The following is a 15,997-nucleotide window of genomic DNA, read 5'->3' on the forward strand; positions in this document are numbered from 1 at the left end:
TTAAGAGGTTTGTTATGATTCCTGTTTAACTAGGAGTATTTTCTTTGGCTCATAAGAAGAATATGTACAAGCCAGGAATTAAATCTGCTTTCCTAGAGATTCTAAAATATTAGGGTGCTGAGAGCATTTGAATTTGTACATTTTTATTCCATGATAAATGTTGTTCTTTATTTGGTCACTTTAAAAATGAAAGAATGATGTTCTTTTCATATTGGATGGCTTGATTTTTTTTGTTACTGTTTCAGTTCCTTTTCCTGCCTTTACCATTAGATTACAACGTATATATGTAGAAAGAACATGTTCTTTAAAGTTCCTATTCAGAACTGACTCTGGATGGCTGGATAGCTCTTATATTTTTCTTATGTTATCTCTCCTGCCCCCCTACAGTTCTTGGCTTTCCTGTTTTCCTCCTAATTCAATTTGCTCCCTTTTCCCCCTCCAAATTCTTCATTGTATACTTTGATAGATGTGTGATGCCCTGAAATGCGGGGTTTCTGCCACGTCTCACCTTTTTTTCCTGTCATTTATCTCATAGATGGCATCCTTTATACTCCTCATGTGCAGTTCTGGTTGGGTGATACTGTTACATTTAAGCCTACCTCATATACTGTGCATTGCCCTTTGGGTGACTTTCAGCTTTAATTCTTCAGCAATTGTGTTATTCCATGACTTGCAGCTAAGTGGATTACAATCCAGTAGATAAATAGACCTAATGGATTTTAGACTTGGGATGCAGAAATGAAGAGAGCTTTGTTAATGCACATTATGGCTATGCACGTGTGCTTGTCCTGGGATCTCAGAGACATTCTGCGCAGTTGATGTTATACAGTTCCAATAAAACAATTTAGTGTATGCTTTTGTAGCACATAATGCCTGTGAGAGATGATGAAGGTAGAATTATTGCTACTTGTTTTCCCCTAATGTCTTTATGGTAGTATATGACTTTCATATCAAAGACTGATAAATGAATAATAAATACTTACACCTCTGTTGGACTGGAAAGTTACTATAGATTGACTGATTCTGATATGCTCCTTTAATCAATTCAGGGGCAATTTTTTTTTTCCTTTTTTTCCAGGAGGACTTTAATAGTTATAGAGTTAGGATTGAAAGGGATCATTTGACGTAGAGGTCCAGCTCAAATTTGTTACACACCTCACCCTCTAGATACTGTGGTCAGCAAATGACCTGTTCCAAAAAGTTCTCTAAACCAGGGCATGTTGGCTGCCAAACCTGATTAAAATGTATTTGGGATATATTTGACAAAATAGTAGAACATAGATAATGTCAGTATATGGTTTTCTAGATCAGTAGGACTCCTGCAGGGTTTCTCTTTGTGAGTTTGACATCACTGCCCTAAAGGATCTATGGATAGACTTTGGGATGGGTAGGGGTGGTTGTCTTTGAACTTGGAAGGGGGAAAATAAATTATGTCTTTATTTTCACTATCCTCAAACTGAAATTTAGCATTCCCTTCAGTTATTTAAAAACATTATTTTGTGAAGGAACCAATATGCTTTTTCAGACTGCCAAGAGGTTTCCAGGACACACACAAAAAAATTAAGAATCTGTGCTCTACAACATCTTGGATCATGAATATAAGGGCACCAAAGTAACAGAAGGTAGGGAGAGACTTTTTTTGGTGGTGGTGTGGGTTCAGAGAAGGACCTGAGGCCTTTGCCACATGTACACTACCTCTAAGGGCGTTCCTCATCTCTTACTACTATGGGATAAGGTATCAAACATGACTTTAATCTACCTCTGGGGATCAAATCATTACCTTTTTATTTTTCTTTAGAGTCTCATAACTGTAAGAGATCCTGGTTCTCTTGGAGTCAAAGCCTGTCCAGGATCCTGAGTTGATGGAACACATCTTCACTGGTTTTGACCAGTTGGCAGACAATTTCCCATCTCCATTTCTCCTTCTCCTCCCCCCTTTCTTATTTCCATGTCCTCTCATCATCAACCCTACCCCCTCAGTGGTCCCTATTATCTTTTGCTCTCTCAATCTATGGTACCTTCTGTAATCCTCAGTCTATTCTTAACAGATAATTCCTTTTGTTCTAGAGATCTTTCCTTCACACGACTTTTTCCGTCTTTTTACTTTGTTAGGAATTTTCTTCTCTTTCACCCCTGAAGACACTCTGTTCCTGGCAACCCTCTTCAGTATTGAGAGCTTTTCTCTCACCTGAAGCATCTTCAACTTGAACTTCTAAACTGTTCCTTTGCCATCACTTGTCTTTCTTTAGGATGCATCTCAAGTTCCCTTCATCACTTCTCAATTTGGTATTTAAAACCTCTGCAATCTGGTTCCCACCTCCCTTTTCATTCTTATTTCATATTACCTTCTTTCCTCAAACTGGCTTGGTAGGGATTATCTACACATTATAATGCCTCTCCCCCTGCTAGGCATTTGCATCAGGGAGTCTCCCTGACTCCAGGACTCTCCCTGACTCCAGGACTCTATCCACTGCACTGCAGAGCTGACTACAAACTTTAGAGAGCTAAATAAATGTGAATTGGTCAGAATGCCTTTTTTCTCCTCACCACCATTTGTAGAATTCCTGGTCTCCTTCTAACCACAGCTCAGGAATAATCTACATAAAGCTTTCCCTGATTCTCTCTGTTTTAATAGCATTTTCTACTCATGTAATGGCTTTTATTATTTTGTATTTACTTAATTATGTGCATTATTATTTATCTCCCAGGAAGATTATAAGCTCCTTGAGGTTAGGGCCAGTTTCTATCCTCAGTACCTAGCACAGGGCCTTGCATATAGGAGACACATGATAAATGTTGGATTGAAATGAACTGAACTGAATCCATTCCATCCTGATTATAAGCTCCTTGAGGGTTAGGGACAGTTTAATTTTTGTCTCTATCTTCAGCACTCTGTACAGAGGAGATAATAAATGTTTATTCGATTGAAATAAGTTGAATCTAGTCCATCCCCTTCAATTTATAGATAAAGAAATAGACTCCAAAAAGGAATGCCCCAAGGTCACACACATGGATTGAGTCTAGTCTGTCCTCTTGAATTTATAAATGAAGAAACGATCTCAGAAAAGGAGTGCCCAAGCTCACGGCCATGGATTAAGCCGTGGAAGTGGACTTTGAAGCCAGGGCTTCTTAGGCTAACTCTGCTACCAAGTCACATAGTTTGAGACTTGGAAGGCCCCTTGGCTACAGAATCTATAAATTTTTTTCCAGAGAGACTTCTATTATTCAAAATATCTTAGAAACTTTTTTTTTAAGAACTGCCTTCAGAGTCGAGCTAGAAAATAAGGCTCCTTTGAAAACTGCACAGCTTTGAGAAGGACTTGTATATCACTGTCAGTCTGTACAGCAAGAGTCTGTGATTTGTCAATGGAATGATTTCTTCTGCTGGCATGGATTGCAGCTGGTATACACAGTATCCCTAAGTCTTAATGCAGCTTGAAGCAGTTAACAACTCAAGTGTTGGAGAACTCATGTATGTAAGCTATGAATAGCTTGAAACTGCAGTAAGACTTTTGGGGACATCCTGTATATTTGAGAAGACAAGTTTTTGGAGAGTTGCCTTAGTTGGGTTTTTCATCTTGATCACCCACCGTATTCATGCATATGCCTCAGTTATTTTTGGCTGTTCCTGAAAATGCCAAGGATGTGATTTGAGAGTATTCAAAAGCATCTTTTCTTTAAAGCAACTTAAACATGACATTATTATTTTTATGGTCACCTAGTAAAAATAATTCACATTTATTTAGCTCTCTAAGGTTTGTAGTCAGCTCTGTAGTACAGTGGATTGAGTGCTGGTCCTAGAGTCAGGGAGATCTGTGATCAAATCCAGCCTCAGACACTGGCTTGTGTGACTTGCCTTACCTAGCTTTTAAAGTGCCACAGTGCTGTTTGATGTGGCATTTCATATTTCTTAGAGTCTGCTTTTGATTTTTAGAGAATGTCTTTTTGTAGTGTCTTGCCTAGTTTTTACTCTCAGATTTTTCTTCCTTTGAAATATATGACTAGACATTGAGAGGAAAAACACCAGGTCTCTCACCTGTCCCACTAATTTTTTTTCCCTCTGTTGAAATAAATTACCAAGGAAGTATTTTTTTCTCTGTGAAATGAGTTACTGCTTTTTGAGGGTAGACGGAGGGCATGGTTAAAGGTACAGAGGCTTTCTGCATAGTAGGGTTGGGGAGATAAAATAAGAACACTTTTATACCCCGGTCTAGATGCCTCTTAATTCCTTTCCCCTTTTCCTTTGATTCTTTTTCTTCTAGGCTGAGAGGTGGGGGAATAGGACTTTTACTTCTTCAGTTTATTCACAATCTTTAGGGAAAGAGACATGGAGAATGAGCCCTGAGCTAGCAGCTGCCTAGACATAGACTATAAGTCTTTAGGCTACAAATCTTAAACATGAAAGGAAATCCTAAATGGAAACCATCTTCCTTCCTTTGCAAAACTATCCTTTCCACTGGGAGCAAGGGTGGGATAGTTTTATGATCTTTCACTTTTAAGTAATAACCATTAATCATAGATTTTAGACTTGGAAGGGTAATGGATCATCTTGTCCAGTCTCTTCCTTTTTGAGATGAGAAGACTGAGGCTTGTCCAGAGTTCACAGTAGTAATAAATATGGCCTCTCCAGGATTCCAAATGAGGTTCACCAAACTCTAAAATCAGGGCTCTTTCCACCCTACTGTACTGCTCTGATTACTGAAGGAAGAAAAGAAAGTGAGCTCTAGATTCATATTAATTCTGATTCTTGCATGGGAAATTCTGGGAGTCATTTTTTCTCTGAAGTTAAATGGGGCAAAAATATCAAAGATTATTAAAAGTTTCTTGGAGTGTTTGTTCTAGATGGTTGCATAATGTACTCTTTTAAGAAGGCTATGCATGTAATTCCAAGCTACAGTCAGAATCCCAAGATTTTGGAGCTCGTAAGGAACCCAGAGATTATCAAGACCAGTTGCCTCAGAAAAGTTAGACTTGCCCAAGGTCACATAGCAAATTAACAGGAGATCTACAGAAAGGGAATACTTTTAAGAAGATATTTATTGCTTCACCAAAAGTTTTTTTTAAAGGAAATAGGACATATTTTAATAGAAGATGTTGCTTTTACAGTGGTCATTTCTGAAGTAACTGTTTCTATATAACCAGATTTTTGATTTGTTATGGCAAATGACCAAAATCAACATCAAATTAGTATAGAGATAAAAAGATTGTTGACTATGTGAAGGGACAGTAGATCTACCTTTACCTAGTCAGATAAGCTCTTACTGCTAAAAACATCAGAAATTGGTCAAGTGGAAAAAAAATGTATGTTCACTGCCACCATTTTCTATAAACGTTTAACCAGTATAATCAATCAGTCAGCCCCATTTATTAAGTAAATGCCTGCTATGTGTCAGGCAATGTGCTAAGTAAGTTCTGGGGATAGAAAAAGAGGCAAAAGACAGACCTAACTCTCAAGGAGCTCAAAATCTAATGGGGAAGACAGCAATCAAATATGTACAGGGTAAAGAGGAGATAATTCAACAGAGGGAAGGCACAAGAATTAGAAAGTGTTGGGGAAAGTTTCCTGTCAAAGGGGGGATTTTAGTTGGAAATTAAAGGAAGCCAGGGAGGTCAGAAGTATGAGCGGAGGAAGGAGAAAGTGTTCCAGGCATGGAGGACAAACAGAGAGAGAACCAGGAGATGGAATGTCTTGTTCATGGGATAGTTGGGATGCCAGTGTATAAAGCTGTCACCACGATGAAGAGAGTGAAACAGTTCAGAAACCTTGGCCTCAACCAGCAAATACTTCAACTCCTTGCCAAATGGACAGATAGGACTGCTAAAAGCAATGATGTTCTAGAACTGAAATTCTTTTGGTAAATGTTTTGAAGATGATAGTGGATGATTATGACCAGTTTTATATCACAAGATATTTAAGAACAGTGGAAGGGAGAATGGCTCTAGGAAATTTAGTAGTATCCTTAACTAATATTAATCATTCCAGAAACATTCATTGATTAAATGGAAATGAGTACTACAAACAGACCAAAAATGGAACAGATTTGTCAATACTTTTATAATAAATTTTCATTATTGAGATCTCTATTAATTTGGGACTATAAGTAACACCAAAGTATTTAAAATAAATTTTTATTGATCTCTTTTGCTATTTTCTATCACCAGAATTTCTTCCAATGTTCCTCCCCTTTCCCTCTCATGGTCATTTCATACTGCTCAAGTTTTAATGTGCTAATGGGGAAGTAAAACTTTTGCATAGAGGAAAACCTATCTTTTTAGTGTTAGCATTCTTCCAGTCATGTTATATGGCTGCAAATTTTGTGATATTCTTCTGACTCCAAAGAAACAAATTTATGGTGACCCCCAAAGGACAATGTAGAGAGATGTGTGTACAACAAAAGGCCTAAAGGTTATTATCTAGGAGATGTATGATTGTAAAAAGAGTTTGGATCACCTTAAAACGAGCAAAGCATAGCAGGTGGACGGTTCAAGTGTTGCATTGGTGCTCATAGAATGTTAGAAGACAAAGCAGGAGCGCGTCATGTTGTGAACTTCTTTTAAAAACACTTTGATAATTGCATTTCTGTATAATTGATTTCCTTTGTAATCCTAAGTATTTTCTATATTTAAAGATATTATTCTGAAAACGGGGCTCCTAGGTTTTACCACACTGCCAAAGGGTTCCATAATATTTAAAGGGTTGTGAACCCCTGACCTAAAGGAAGGCCTCCAAAGTATTGGATAGAACCTCTTTGGGGGTCATAGGGGAGAACAAGGACAAGAATTGCTCAGGGCACAGGGATGTGAAGGGTTGCGTCTTGTGCTGAACCCATGGATCCTTTGAAGAGTGCCATGAAATTCCAAATAATATTTCAAGCCCTATGATTGGCTTATACATAGCGCTTGTGGTTACCAAACTCCATTTGTTAACATTTATTTTCATATTAAAAGTTAATTGATAACCTGTTTAAAATTTTAAAGTTCATATAATGATAGAATGTAGCAGCCAGCACACAAAACTGAAAACTTTTTAGATTCTTATTGTACTGAATAGGTCACTACTTTTTGAGGAAATCTGAGAATAGATTTTGAGGGAACATCAGAAGTCAATGGCTTTATAACATCCCTGGAGACTTTGTGCCTATGTCTTGTAAATGTGGGGAGACCTCTTAGGGTCTAGTTTGTGTAGGGGGAGAGTCTTGAAATAATGTGTATCGGGGCTTCATCAGTGCTTATATAAAATTATAGTCTTTTTCTCCTATTAAATAAAAAGTATTTGCATATGAAGTAGTTTGAGGCAGTACTGCATAATGAAAAAAATTGATCAACTGGAGTTGGAATTTGGGTTCAAATTTTGCTTTTAGCAGTTGAGTCTCCAGGGGACTTTGGGCAGGTCACTTAAACTGTCTAGCTCCCAGTTTCCTCATCTGTAAAATGACTAAAGGTCCCTTTAAGCTTTAAGTCTGTGATCTCGTGATTATGCTTGACAGGGTTCTTAGAGGAAAGAATCTTGACTTGTGATTTATGAGACCCGACTTTAAGCCCTACTTCTGTTACGTATCAGGAGGGTGATCTTGTAGAAATCGCTAAATATCTCCAGGTCATTTTCCTTATCTGTACAGTGATGTTGGGCTCTAAATTTCTTCTGTCTACAAAATCCCATGATTCTTTATGATTGTACTTATTTATTAAATAAAATGGGATTTAAAAGGGGAAAAAACAACTGCCTCTATGCAACTTCCCTTGTCATTGAACTCTAGCTGTACTCTGCCTGTATCTACAGAGTAGAATGTTGTCATAATAATGATGCTAATAGTGGATAATATGCCACACATTTAGAATCATTGGTGCCATCTAGTGACTTTATCTGGGAAAATCACCTTAATTGAGTGAGCTTTGGTGGAAGAGGTGCTTTGCTGGAAATAAAACACAAAGTTCTTATCAGTTTTTATTTTTGTTATTTCTTGAAGAAAATAAGGCCAAGAAATGAGCAAAAGGAGAACGAACTGGTTATTTCTTTCCTGAGATGTTTGTATGAAGAAAAACAGAAAGACCACGTTCATATTGGGGAAGGAAAGCAGGTATGGAGTCTTCACGTTTCTCTTTAAGTTTCACAAGGACCAAAATACAAATGGAATGAAATTAAAAAAAAAAAAACCTCCTTTAATTTCTTGTGATATATTTTGATATTAAAAAATAATATTTATGAGTTCAAATAGTATGGATGTAAAGATCAGTTCAGTAGTGATAGTCAATTAACAAGTATTTAAGTGCCTCCTGCGTGCCAGACGCTGCACTAGGTGGTGAGGCCATAAAGACAAAAATGAAGCAGTCTGTGACCTCAGGGAACTTGTATTCTATCAGAGAAGACAGTATATACACTTAAACAATTATATACTTAAATATATACACTTAAAAGCGTATACAAAATAAAAACAAGGTAGTTTTTTGAGGAGAGGCACTAGAATCTGAGAAATCCAAGGAAGGCCTTCAGTACAAGGGAGTATTATAATTGAGCATTGAAGGAAAGTAGGAATTTTAAGAAGTTGAAGAGAGAGGAGTGCCTTTCAAGTAGTGAGAATATCCTGCACCAAGATGGGGAGATGGGTCGGATTGTAGAGTGTGAGGAAAAACAAGATGGCCACTTTGGACTTGAAGTAATAAGATTACATCAAAGTTTGTGCTTTATGCCATGATCCTTTTCCTGTTCTGTGGATAAACTTATCATGAATTCAGATGGGGATTTAGAGGTACATGGCATAGTCCAGGGGAACCTGCCGCCTTAAGGCCACATGTAGCCTTCTAGGGCCTTTTGACTGAATCCAAATTTTACACAACTGTAAAATAATTTGTAGTCAGTCCAAAGGCTGCACTGAAAGCCCTAGAAAGCCCCATATGACTTTAAGGCCCCAGGTTTCCTTCCCCTGGCATAGTCTGTAGGACTGGAAGGGGACTTTAGATATCTTTTAGTCCAATGTCCTTTTTTTAAAAATCTGATTTTTAAAAATTTTATTGATTTCTTTCTTTTTTACATCATAGTCAATTTAGTCTGGCATTACATTCCAGTCTGCTGAACTCTCCTTTGTTTCAAAGGAAAACGGTCATGGAGAGTCCAGGAGACCCTGTGGTCCCCTGCCTTTCTGGTGAGGGATAGGGGATATACTATATCCTCTTTGCATTGGGTCTGAGAATTATCATTCTAATTACTTAAGAATTCAGCTGCCTTGTGAGGTTGTATTTATATTTTTATAGTCATTATTCTTGGGGCAGCTAAGTGGTGCAGTGAATAGAGCTCTGGGCCTGAAGTTAGGAAGATATTTTCATGAGTTCAAATCCAGCCTCAGACACGTACTGGTTGTGTGACCCTGGGCAAGTCAGTTAACCCTGTTTGCCTCAGTTCTTCCTCTGTAAAATGAGTTAGAGAAAGAAATAGTATACCACTCCAGTATTTTTGCCAAGAAAACCCCAAAATGGGTTCATTAAGAGTCAGATATGACTTAACTGAATTATGACAGCAGAAGTCATTGTTCATATTGCATAATTAGAACTAGGAAGTTTGAATCAGTTAGTAAGGCTCTTCCTATTTTCTCTGAAATTCTCATATTTGCCATTTTTTTGTGGTGAAATAGTATTGTTATATCCATACACGGTGTGTTCAGTCATTCCCTGGTGAATGTATATCCATTTTGTTCCCAATTTTTGCTAAATGTTTTGGTGAATGTAGGGCACACATTTTTGTCTTTGACCTCCTTGATATAGGTGCACAGTAGTAGGATCACTGAGTCAGAGGGTATAAATAGTTTAATAACTTTTCTCAAATACTTTCAAATTATTTTCCAGAATAATTGAACCAATTTACAGAATCACCAGCAGTGTCTCGGAGTCCCCTTTTTGTATCTTCTCTATTACTGGTTTTTCCCATGTCCTATCACCTTTACTGCTTTAATAGGTGGGAACATCACCACTTTTATTTAGAAATAAATGACCATAAAGGTGGTATGATTTGTTTGAGACCCCATAGGTAGTAAAATTCAGAAACAGAAGCTGAACCCAATTCATCTAGGAGGAAATGTGAAAAACATTCTGGATTTTGGGACACAGGATTTGTGTTTAAATCCCTTCTTTGTTGTTTACTATCATTATGAAAAGCACTCCATATAGAGACAGAGGACCTGGATTCAAATCCTGCCCCTTATGCTTACTGTATGACCTTGGGCAAGTCGATTTTTCTTGGCCCCGGTTTCTTCATCTGTAAAATTAGGGGTTGAGTCTAGATGAACTTCTTGAGTTTCCTTCCAGTCCTGAACTTGACTTCAAAGCCCTCTTTCCACTGCCAGACCCAATCTCTGTATTACTCCCGTGATGTTCTTACTTCACTCCTTTTGACATATTGTGGAACAAAACTGGAGGAATTTATGAAACCATAATGACTGGGTTCACTACAGATTTATTCTATCTAATCTCAATTGGGCTTTCACTATAAGATTACTCCTTCCTCATCATAGCCTTAGATATTCCCACACATCACCAGGAATTCAGACCTTCTCTTCTTAAGCTTCCTATGCCACCCCCTCTCACTTAGACCTTATAGTTCAAAGACCTAATCTTATTCTTCATTAAAAAAATTGAGGCCACCTCTGCAAAGCTCCTTCTGCCCTCCCTGTCATCTCACAAAACTCTAATGTCATTCCCCACTATTTCTTCCTTCACCTGGGCTTTCATGAAGAGGTGACTCTTCTTACCAAGGTTAACCACTTTACCTGAACCCCTGATCCTGGTTCTTCTTTTTTAGCAGACTGCGCTCTCCACCATCTCCAAGTCCCCCAGTCTGTAAATTCTCAATCTACTAGGTCCTTCCTTGTTACCTTAAAACACGTTCATATCTTCTTAAAAGATCCTTACCACAGTAGACCATGCCTACTAGGTATTGTCTTGTATCTCTCTTTCCTTTCACAACTAAACTCATTGAAAAAACTATCTATACTCATTTCCCCCACTTCTGCTTCTTCACTTTTCTTCTAAATTCCTCTGTAATCTGGCATTTAACCTTTAACCTTTCAAAGGAAAATGCTCTTTCAAAAGTTGCCAAAACAAACCCAGGAACTATATATACAGTTACAAAAAACTTTTTTTATAAATAAAATGAGATTTAAATAATTGCAGAAATATTAATTGTTCATGGGTAGGCAGAGCCAATATAATAAAAATGACAATTTTACCTAACTATATATTCAATACCATCCCAGTTAAATTACCAAAAAAAAATTTTATTGAATTAGAAAAAATAAGAACCAAATTCATTTGGAAGAATAAAAAGTCAAGAATATCAAAGAAACTAATAAAAAAAAGGTAATAAAGGAAGAAGATTTAGCAGTACCTCATCATAAAATATAAAGCAGTAATTATCAAAATTATCTGGTACTGGCTAAGAAAAAGAAAAGTAGATCAGTGGAACAGAATAGACATACAATTTACAAGCAGCAAATAAATATAGTAACCTTGTATTTGACAAGTGTAAAGACATAAGTTATGGGGATAAGAATTCATTATTTGGTAAAAAACACCAGATTGTTGGGAAAATTGGAAAGCAGTATGGCAGAAATTGACTATAGGCCAATATACACCATTTACTAAGATAAGGTCAAGATGGATACATGACCTAGATATAAAGATATAAAGAAAGAAAATTTGAAGAACATGCAACATATTACTTATCAGACTTATGGATAGCTGAATAATTTATGAATAAATAAGAGATAGAGAGCAGAGTAAGGTATAAAATGGATGATTTTGATTACGTTAAGTTAAAAAGGTTTTGTACAAATTAAAAGATGTAGCCAAGATCAGGAGGAAAGCAGAAATGGGAGAAAAATTTTATAGACAGTTTCTCAAAGGTTTCATATCTCAAATACATAAGGAACTTTAAAATTTATAAGAATAGGAGTTATTCTCTGATTGCTAAGTGGTCAAAGGATATGAACAGGCAGTTTTCTAATGAAGAAATCAAAGTAATTTATAGCCAGAGTTATCAATGATGTCTTAATTGGGCTTGGCAAGGTGTGGTTGGTGAAAAGGAATCTGAGAGCAGTGGGTAGCATAGAGGTGAACTGATTGGCCAAGAAGTCAAGATTGGTAAGGCTGGAGAGTATAGTTAGAGGAGGATGGAGATTTTGAAGATAATTGTGAGGACCAAGAGTAGGCTTAGAAGGAATAAGGCATAGGATGGGATGGAATGAGAACAGATTTTATTTGTATAAAGGAATTGTGGTGTTCTTGAAAAAGCAGAACCCTTATGGATGGCAAGATCAAGAGTTATGATCATCCTTGTGTGTAGAGTGGGGTAGGTGGCCATGGGATTTGAGTAGATTCAGGAAATGAGAAGTTTGTGTATTTTAAGGAACATCAACCTGCATGTTCAAATCTCCTAATATGAGGATGAGGTAGGAAGAAAGGGAGATTTAGCTAACCACTGAATTCATTGAAGGTCAGTAGGTTTAATTTGGAATGAGCAATCAATTTGTACTGCATATATCTCAAAGGAAAGGTTGCTAAGGCATAACCTTAGGGGAGAGTCTGATAGTTAGTGGTAGGGAACAAGGAGTGTTCTAACACTGTTTTTGAGCTGATAGGTATTTTTACCCTTCCCCAACTTCCAACCAGCCATGATGTGTTGCTTAACTGGAGTCAAGAACTTTTAATTTGCCATTACTCTTTCCCCTTTAGAATCCAAGTGAGTGTTGGGGTAGTGAGGAGAAAGTCCACAGTATAACAGACACAGGACAATTTTAATTTCCTAGAAAGGGTACTGTTTTCCTCAATTCATAGTCTTCTAATTGGTTTTTCATGTCTTTTTGCTGTAGTTTTTATTTATTTATTTTTTTAAAGATAAGTATGGTAGGTGCTTTTTGCGAAAGTGAAATTTGTTCTTTTGGGGGCTCAGGATTAGATCTAGTAGGCTGCCTTTTTTCCCCCTGAAGCAATTAGAGGAATGGATTTCCTTAGGGACTCTTATTATCTGACTAAAAAAGAAATGAGTATAGTTTTTATATCAACTCCTACTTCTTTTTAAATTTTTGTCTTTCAGCCAGTATTTCCCATAAATAGCAAAAGAATCAATTGAACTTCTTTGCAGCTATTTTATGAAAACTCTAATTATGTATTTGAAAGCAATTAGACTGTCTCAGCTTAGTGAGTAAAGAAAGTACATATTGGTACAGAATCAAATAAAGACTTGCCCCTGAGGCCTGTTTGTGGGTAGTTTCCTTCTGCTTACTTCCCTCTCTAGTCTAGACAGGCACTTGTTAAAATTAAATATATATGTAAAGTGAGAAAAATAAGCAAAAGTGGAAATTTCTCTTTTTTTAATAGTATTTTCCCCAATTGTATGTCAAGATAATTTTTAGCATTCATTTTTATAAAATTTTGAGTTCCAGATTTTTTTCACCTTCTTCCCCTCTCCCTTCCTAAAATGGTTGACAATTTGATATGGGTTTTTATATGTGGAGTTATATAATTTATATAATTATATAATTTCCATATTAGGCACAGTTGTGAAAGAAGAAACAGATCAAAAGGGAAAAAAGTACAAAAAAAGTGAAAAAAGTATGCTTGGATCTGCATTCAGAATCCATCAGTTCTTCATCTGGATGTGGATAGTGTTTTCCTTCCTGAGTCCTTTGTAGTTGTCTTAGATCCTTGTGTTGCTAAGAAGAGCTAAGTCATTCATAGTTGAATATCCTCCAATGTTGATGATCCTGTGTACGGTGTTTTCCTGGTTCTATTCATTTTCAAAAGGTGGAAATTTCTTATATTTTTAGTGGGTTTAATTTGATAGCTGGGGAAATGTTCTGAAAGGATCTGTTCATTCATTAATTCATCAAATATGTATTAAATGTCCAGTGCAGGGATTTTAAGCCTTGAATTTGTTTTGTTTTGTTTTTAAATATTTTGCTATTTCAATGTAATTGGTTTCCTTTTTATTCTTATATATTTTATTTTATGCTTTAAATTTTTTTACAGCAGTTAAATGGCACAGAGGATAGAGCGCCAGGTGCCCTGAGTTCAAATTCAGATTTGGACACTTGTTAGCTGTGTTATCCTGGGCAAATCATTTAACTTCTATTTGCCTCAGTTGCTTCATCTGTAAAATGGGGATAAGAATAATAGCACCAGCCTCCCAGGGCTGTTGTGAGGATCAAATGAGATAGTATTTATGAAGTGCTTAGCATAGTGCCTGTTACGTAATAATGCGACATTAAGGCTAGCTCTTGGCTACTACTGCTGCTGCTGCTGCCGCTGCTTCTGCTACTACTACTACCACTACTACGACTTCTGCTATGACTTCTACTACAGTAGGCTTTATCAAATAGCCAGAGGGGGCCCAGCACACACACACAAAAAGATTATAAACCTCTGACTAGTGCATTTAGTGTGTTAGGATAGGATACAAAATAAGGAAGATTCTTCTTATGTCCTATTCCCTATGTGTGTTCTATTAAAGAATACAGGAAGGTTGAATAAGGCATATCATATAGTAAGCCCAAAAGAGAGATACACACACATATCCATATTTGCGTAGTATTTGTTAACCAGTAAACATTTATCGAGTGCTCACTGTGTGCTTTCACACCTTACTATCAGATGCTGCGCTCAGTGCCTGGAATACAAAGAAAACAAAAAAAAAACTCCAGTCCCTGCTCTGAAGGAGGTTACAGTCTAGTTGTGGAGATAACCTGCAAACACATAGGTACATACTATACATGGAATAATTAGCAGAGGGAGCGCACTAGAATTAAGGGGATTGGGAGGGCTTCATGTAGACAGCTGGATTTTAGCTGGTATTTGAAGGAGGCAAGGGAAACCAGGAGATGGAGATAAGGAGGGAAAGGCATTCAGGGCATGGAGGATGGTCAGTGAAAATGCCCAGACTTGAGAGATGGAACGTCTTGTTCCAGAAATAGTAAGGAGAGCCCAGTGTGACTGTATTACAGAATAAATTGGGGTAGACCCCTTACGAGATTGTGGGATTATGTTTGAATTACCTTGTTATTTTAGACCACTGGGATTTTTCCTCCCAGATTTCATACTCTTGGATCCCTCTACGTCATTTAAAAATACTGAGCATCCTTCTTTCTTACAAATCCCTCTTTCCTTGGTCCCAGTAACACTCCCCTTTTCTATTTCCCTGCCCTACCTGACTACTATTTTTCGGTCACCTTCCGGTTGGTTTGTCTTTTTGCCCTTCTAAGTGTGTGACTCCATAGGCTATCTTTCTTCTTGGTCCAGGACGGTACTGAATGAGGGCAGGGAATGGAGTGGGTGGTAATTGCCTGGATGTGGACTATGAAGGACAGCAAAAAAGCAAGGATAATCACAAGATTAGAAACATGGAAAACTGGGTAAATGGCCCAAAAGAGGAGCAGGTTTAGAAAGGAAGATGAGCAGGGTTTGTGACATGTTAGGAGGAGTTTTCATTGTATTTAGAGAAGGCGCATAGATATTTGAGGTGCTGGTGGGACATTTCAGTTGGAGAGATTCGTGTAGACTACAGTCTAGAGTCTGGAGGAAAGACAGGTTTGTAAGTCATCTGCATAGATGCGGTAACTTGCTTGGGAGAAAATGAGATAAGGTAAAGACTGTTGAGAAAGAAGAGGTACAAGGACACATAGGCATCTTTTTGTTTTTGAAAAATTTTGATACTTTATTTTTTTTACATCACCTTTATTAATATATCCCTCACCTTCCTCTATACTGAGAGCCATCCCTTAACCTCTGTTATGTCATGGAACCCCTTTGGCAGTCTGGTAAAGCCTAGGATCCCTACTTAGAATCATGTTTTAAAATGCATAAAATACATAGGATTGCTGGGGACAGATTATATTGAGATATATTTATCAAAATGTTTTTAAAAATATATCAGAAACCCCAAGTTTACAACCTCTGCAAAAAAAGAGAAGAAAAAAGTTCAGCAAAACCTTTTGTGGGCTATCATTTTTAATTA

General features: G+C 37.1%; 1 protein-coding gene across 10 annotated transcripts in view; it reads left to right on the forward strand.

Annotated features, from left to right (window-relative positions):
- TBC1D1 (TBC1 domain family member 1) overlaps positions 1–15,997 on the forward strand; it is a 299,311-nt gene that overhangs the window by 133,763 nt on the left and 149,551 nt on the right. For all 10 annotated transcript variants that reach the window (XM_072620459.1, XM_072620458.1, XM_072620460.1 and 7 more), the window contains one exon: positions 7,968–8,078. In XM_072620459.1, coding sequence (XP_072476560.1) covers positions 7,968–8,078 — 111 coding nt within the window. The remainder of the gene's footprint in view (positions 1–7,967; positions 8,079–15,997) is intronic.

Source organism: Notamacropus eugenii, chromosome 6 (assembly GCF_028372415.1).
Source record: "Notamacropus eugenii isolate mMacEug1 chromosome 6, mMacEug1.pri_v2, whole genome shotgun sequence".
Lineage (NCBI taxonomy): Eukaryota > Metazoa > Chordata > Mammalia > Diprotodontia > Macropodidae > Notamacropus > Notamacropus eugenii.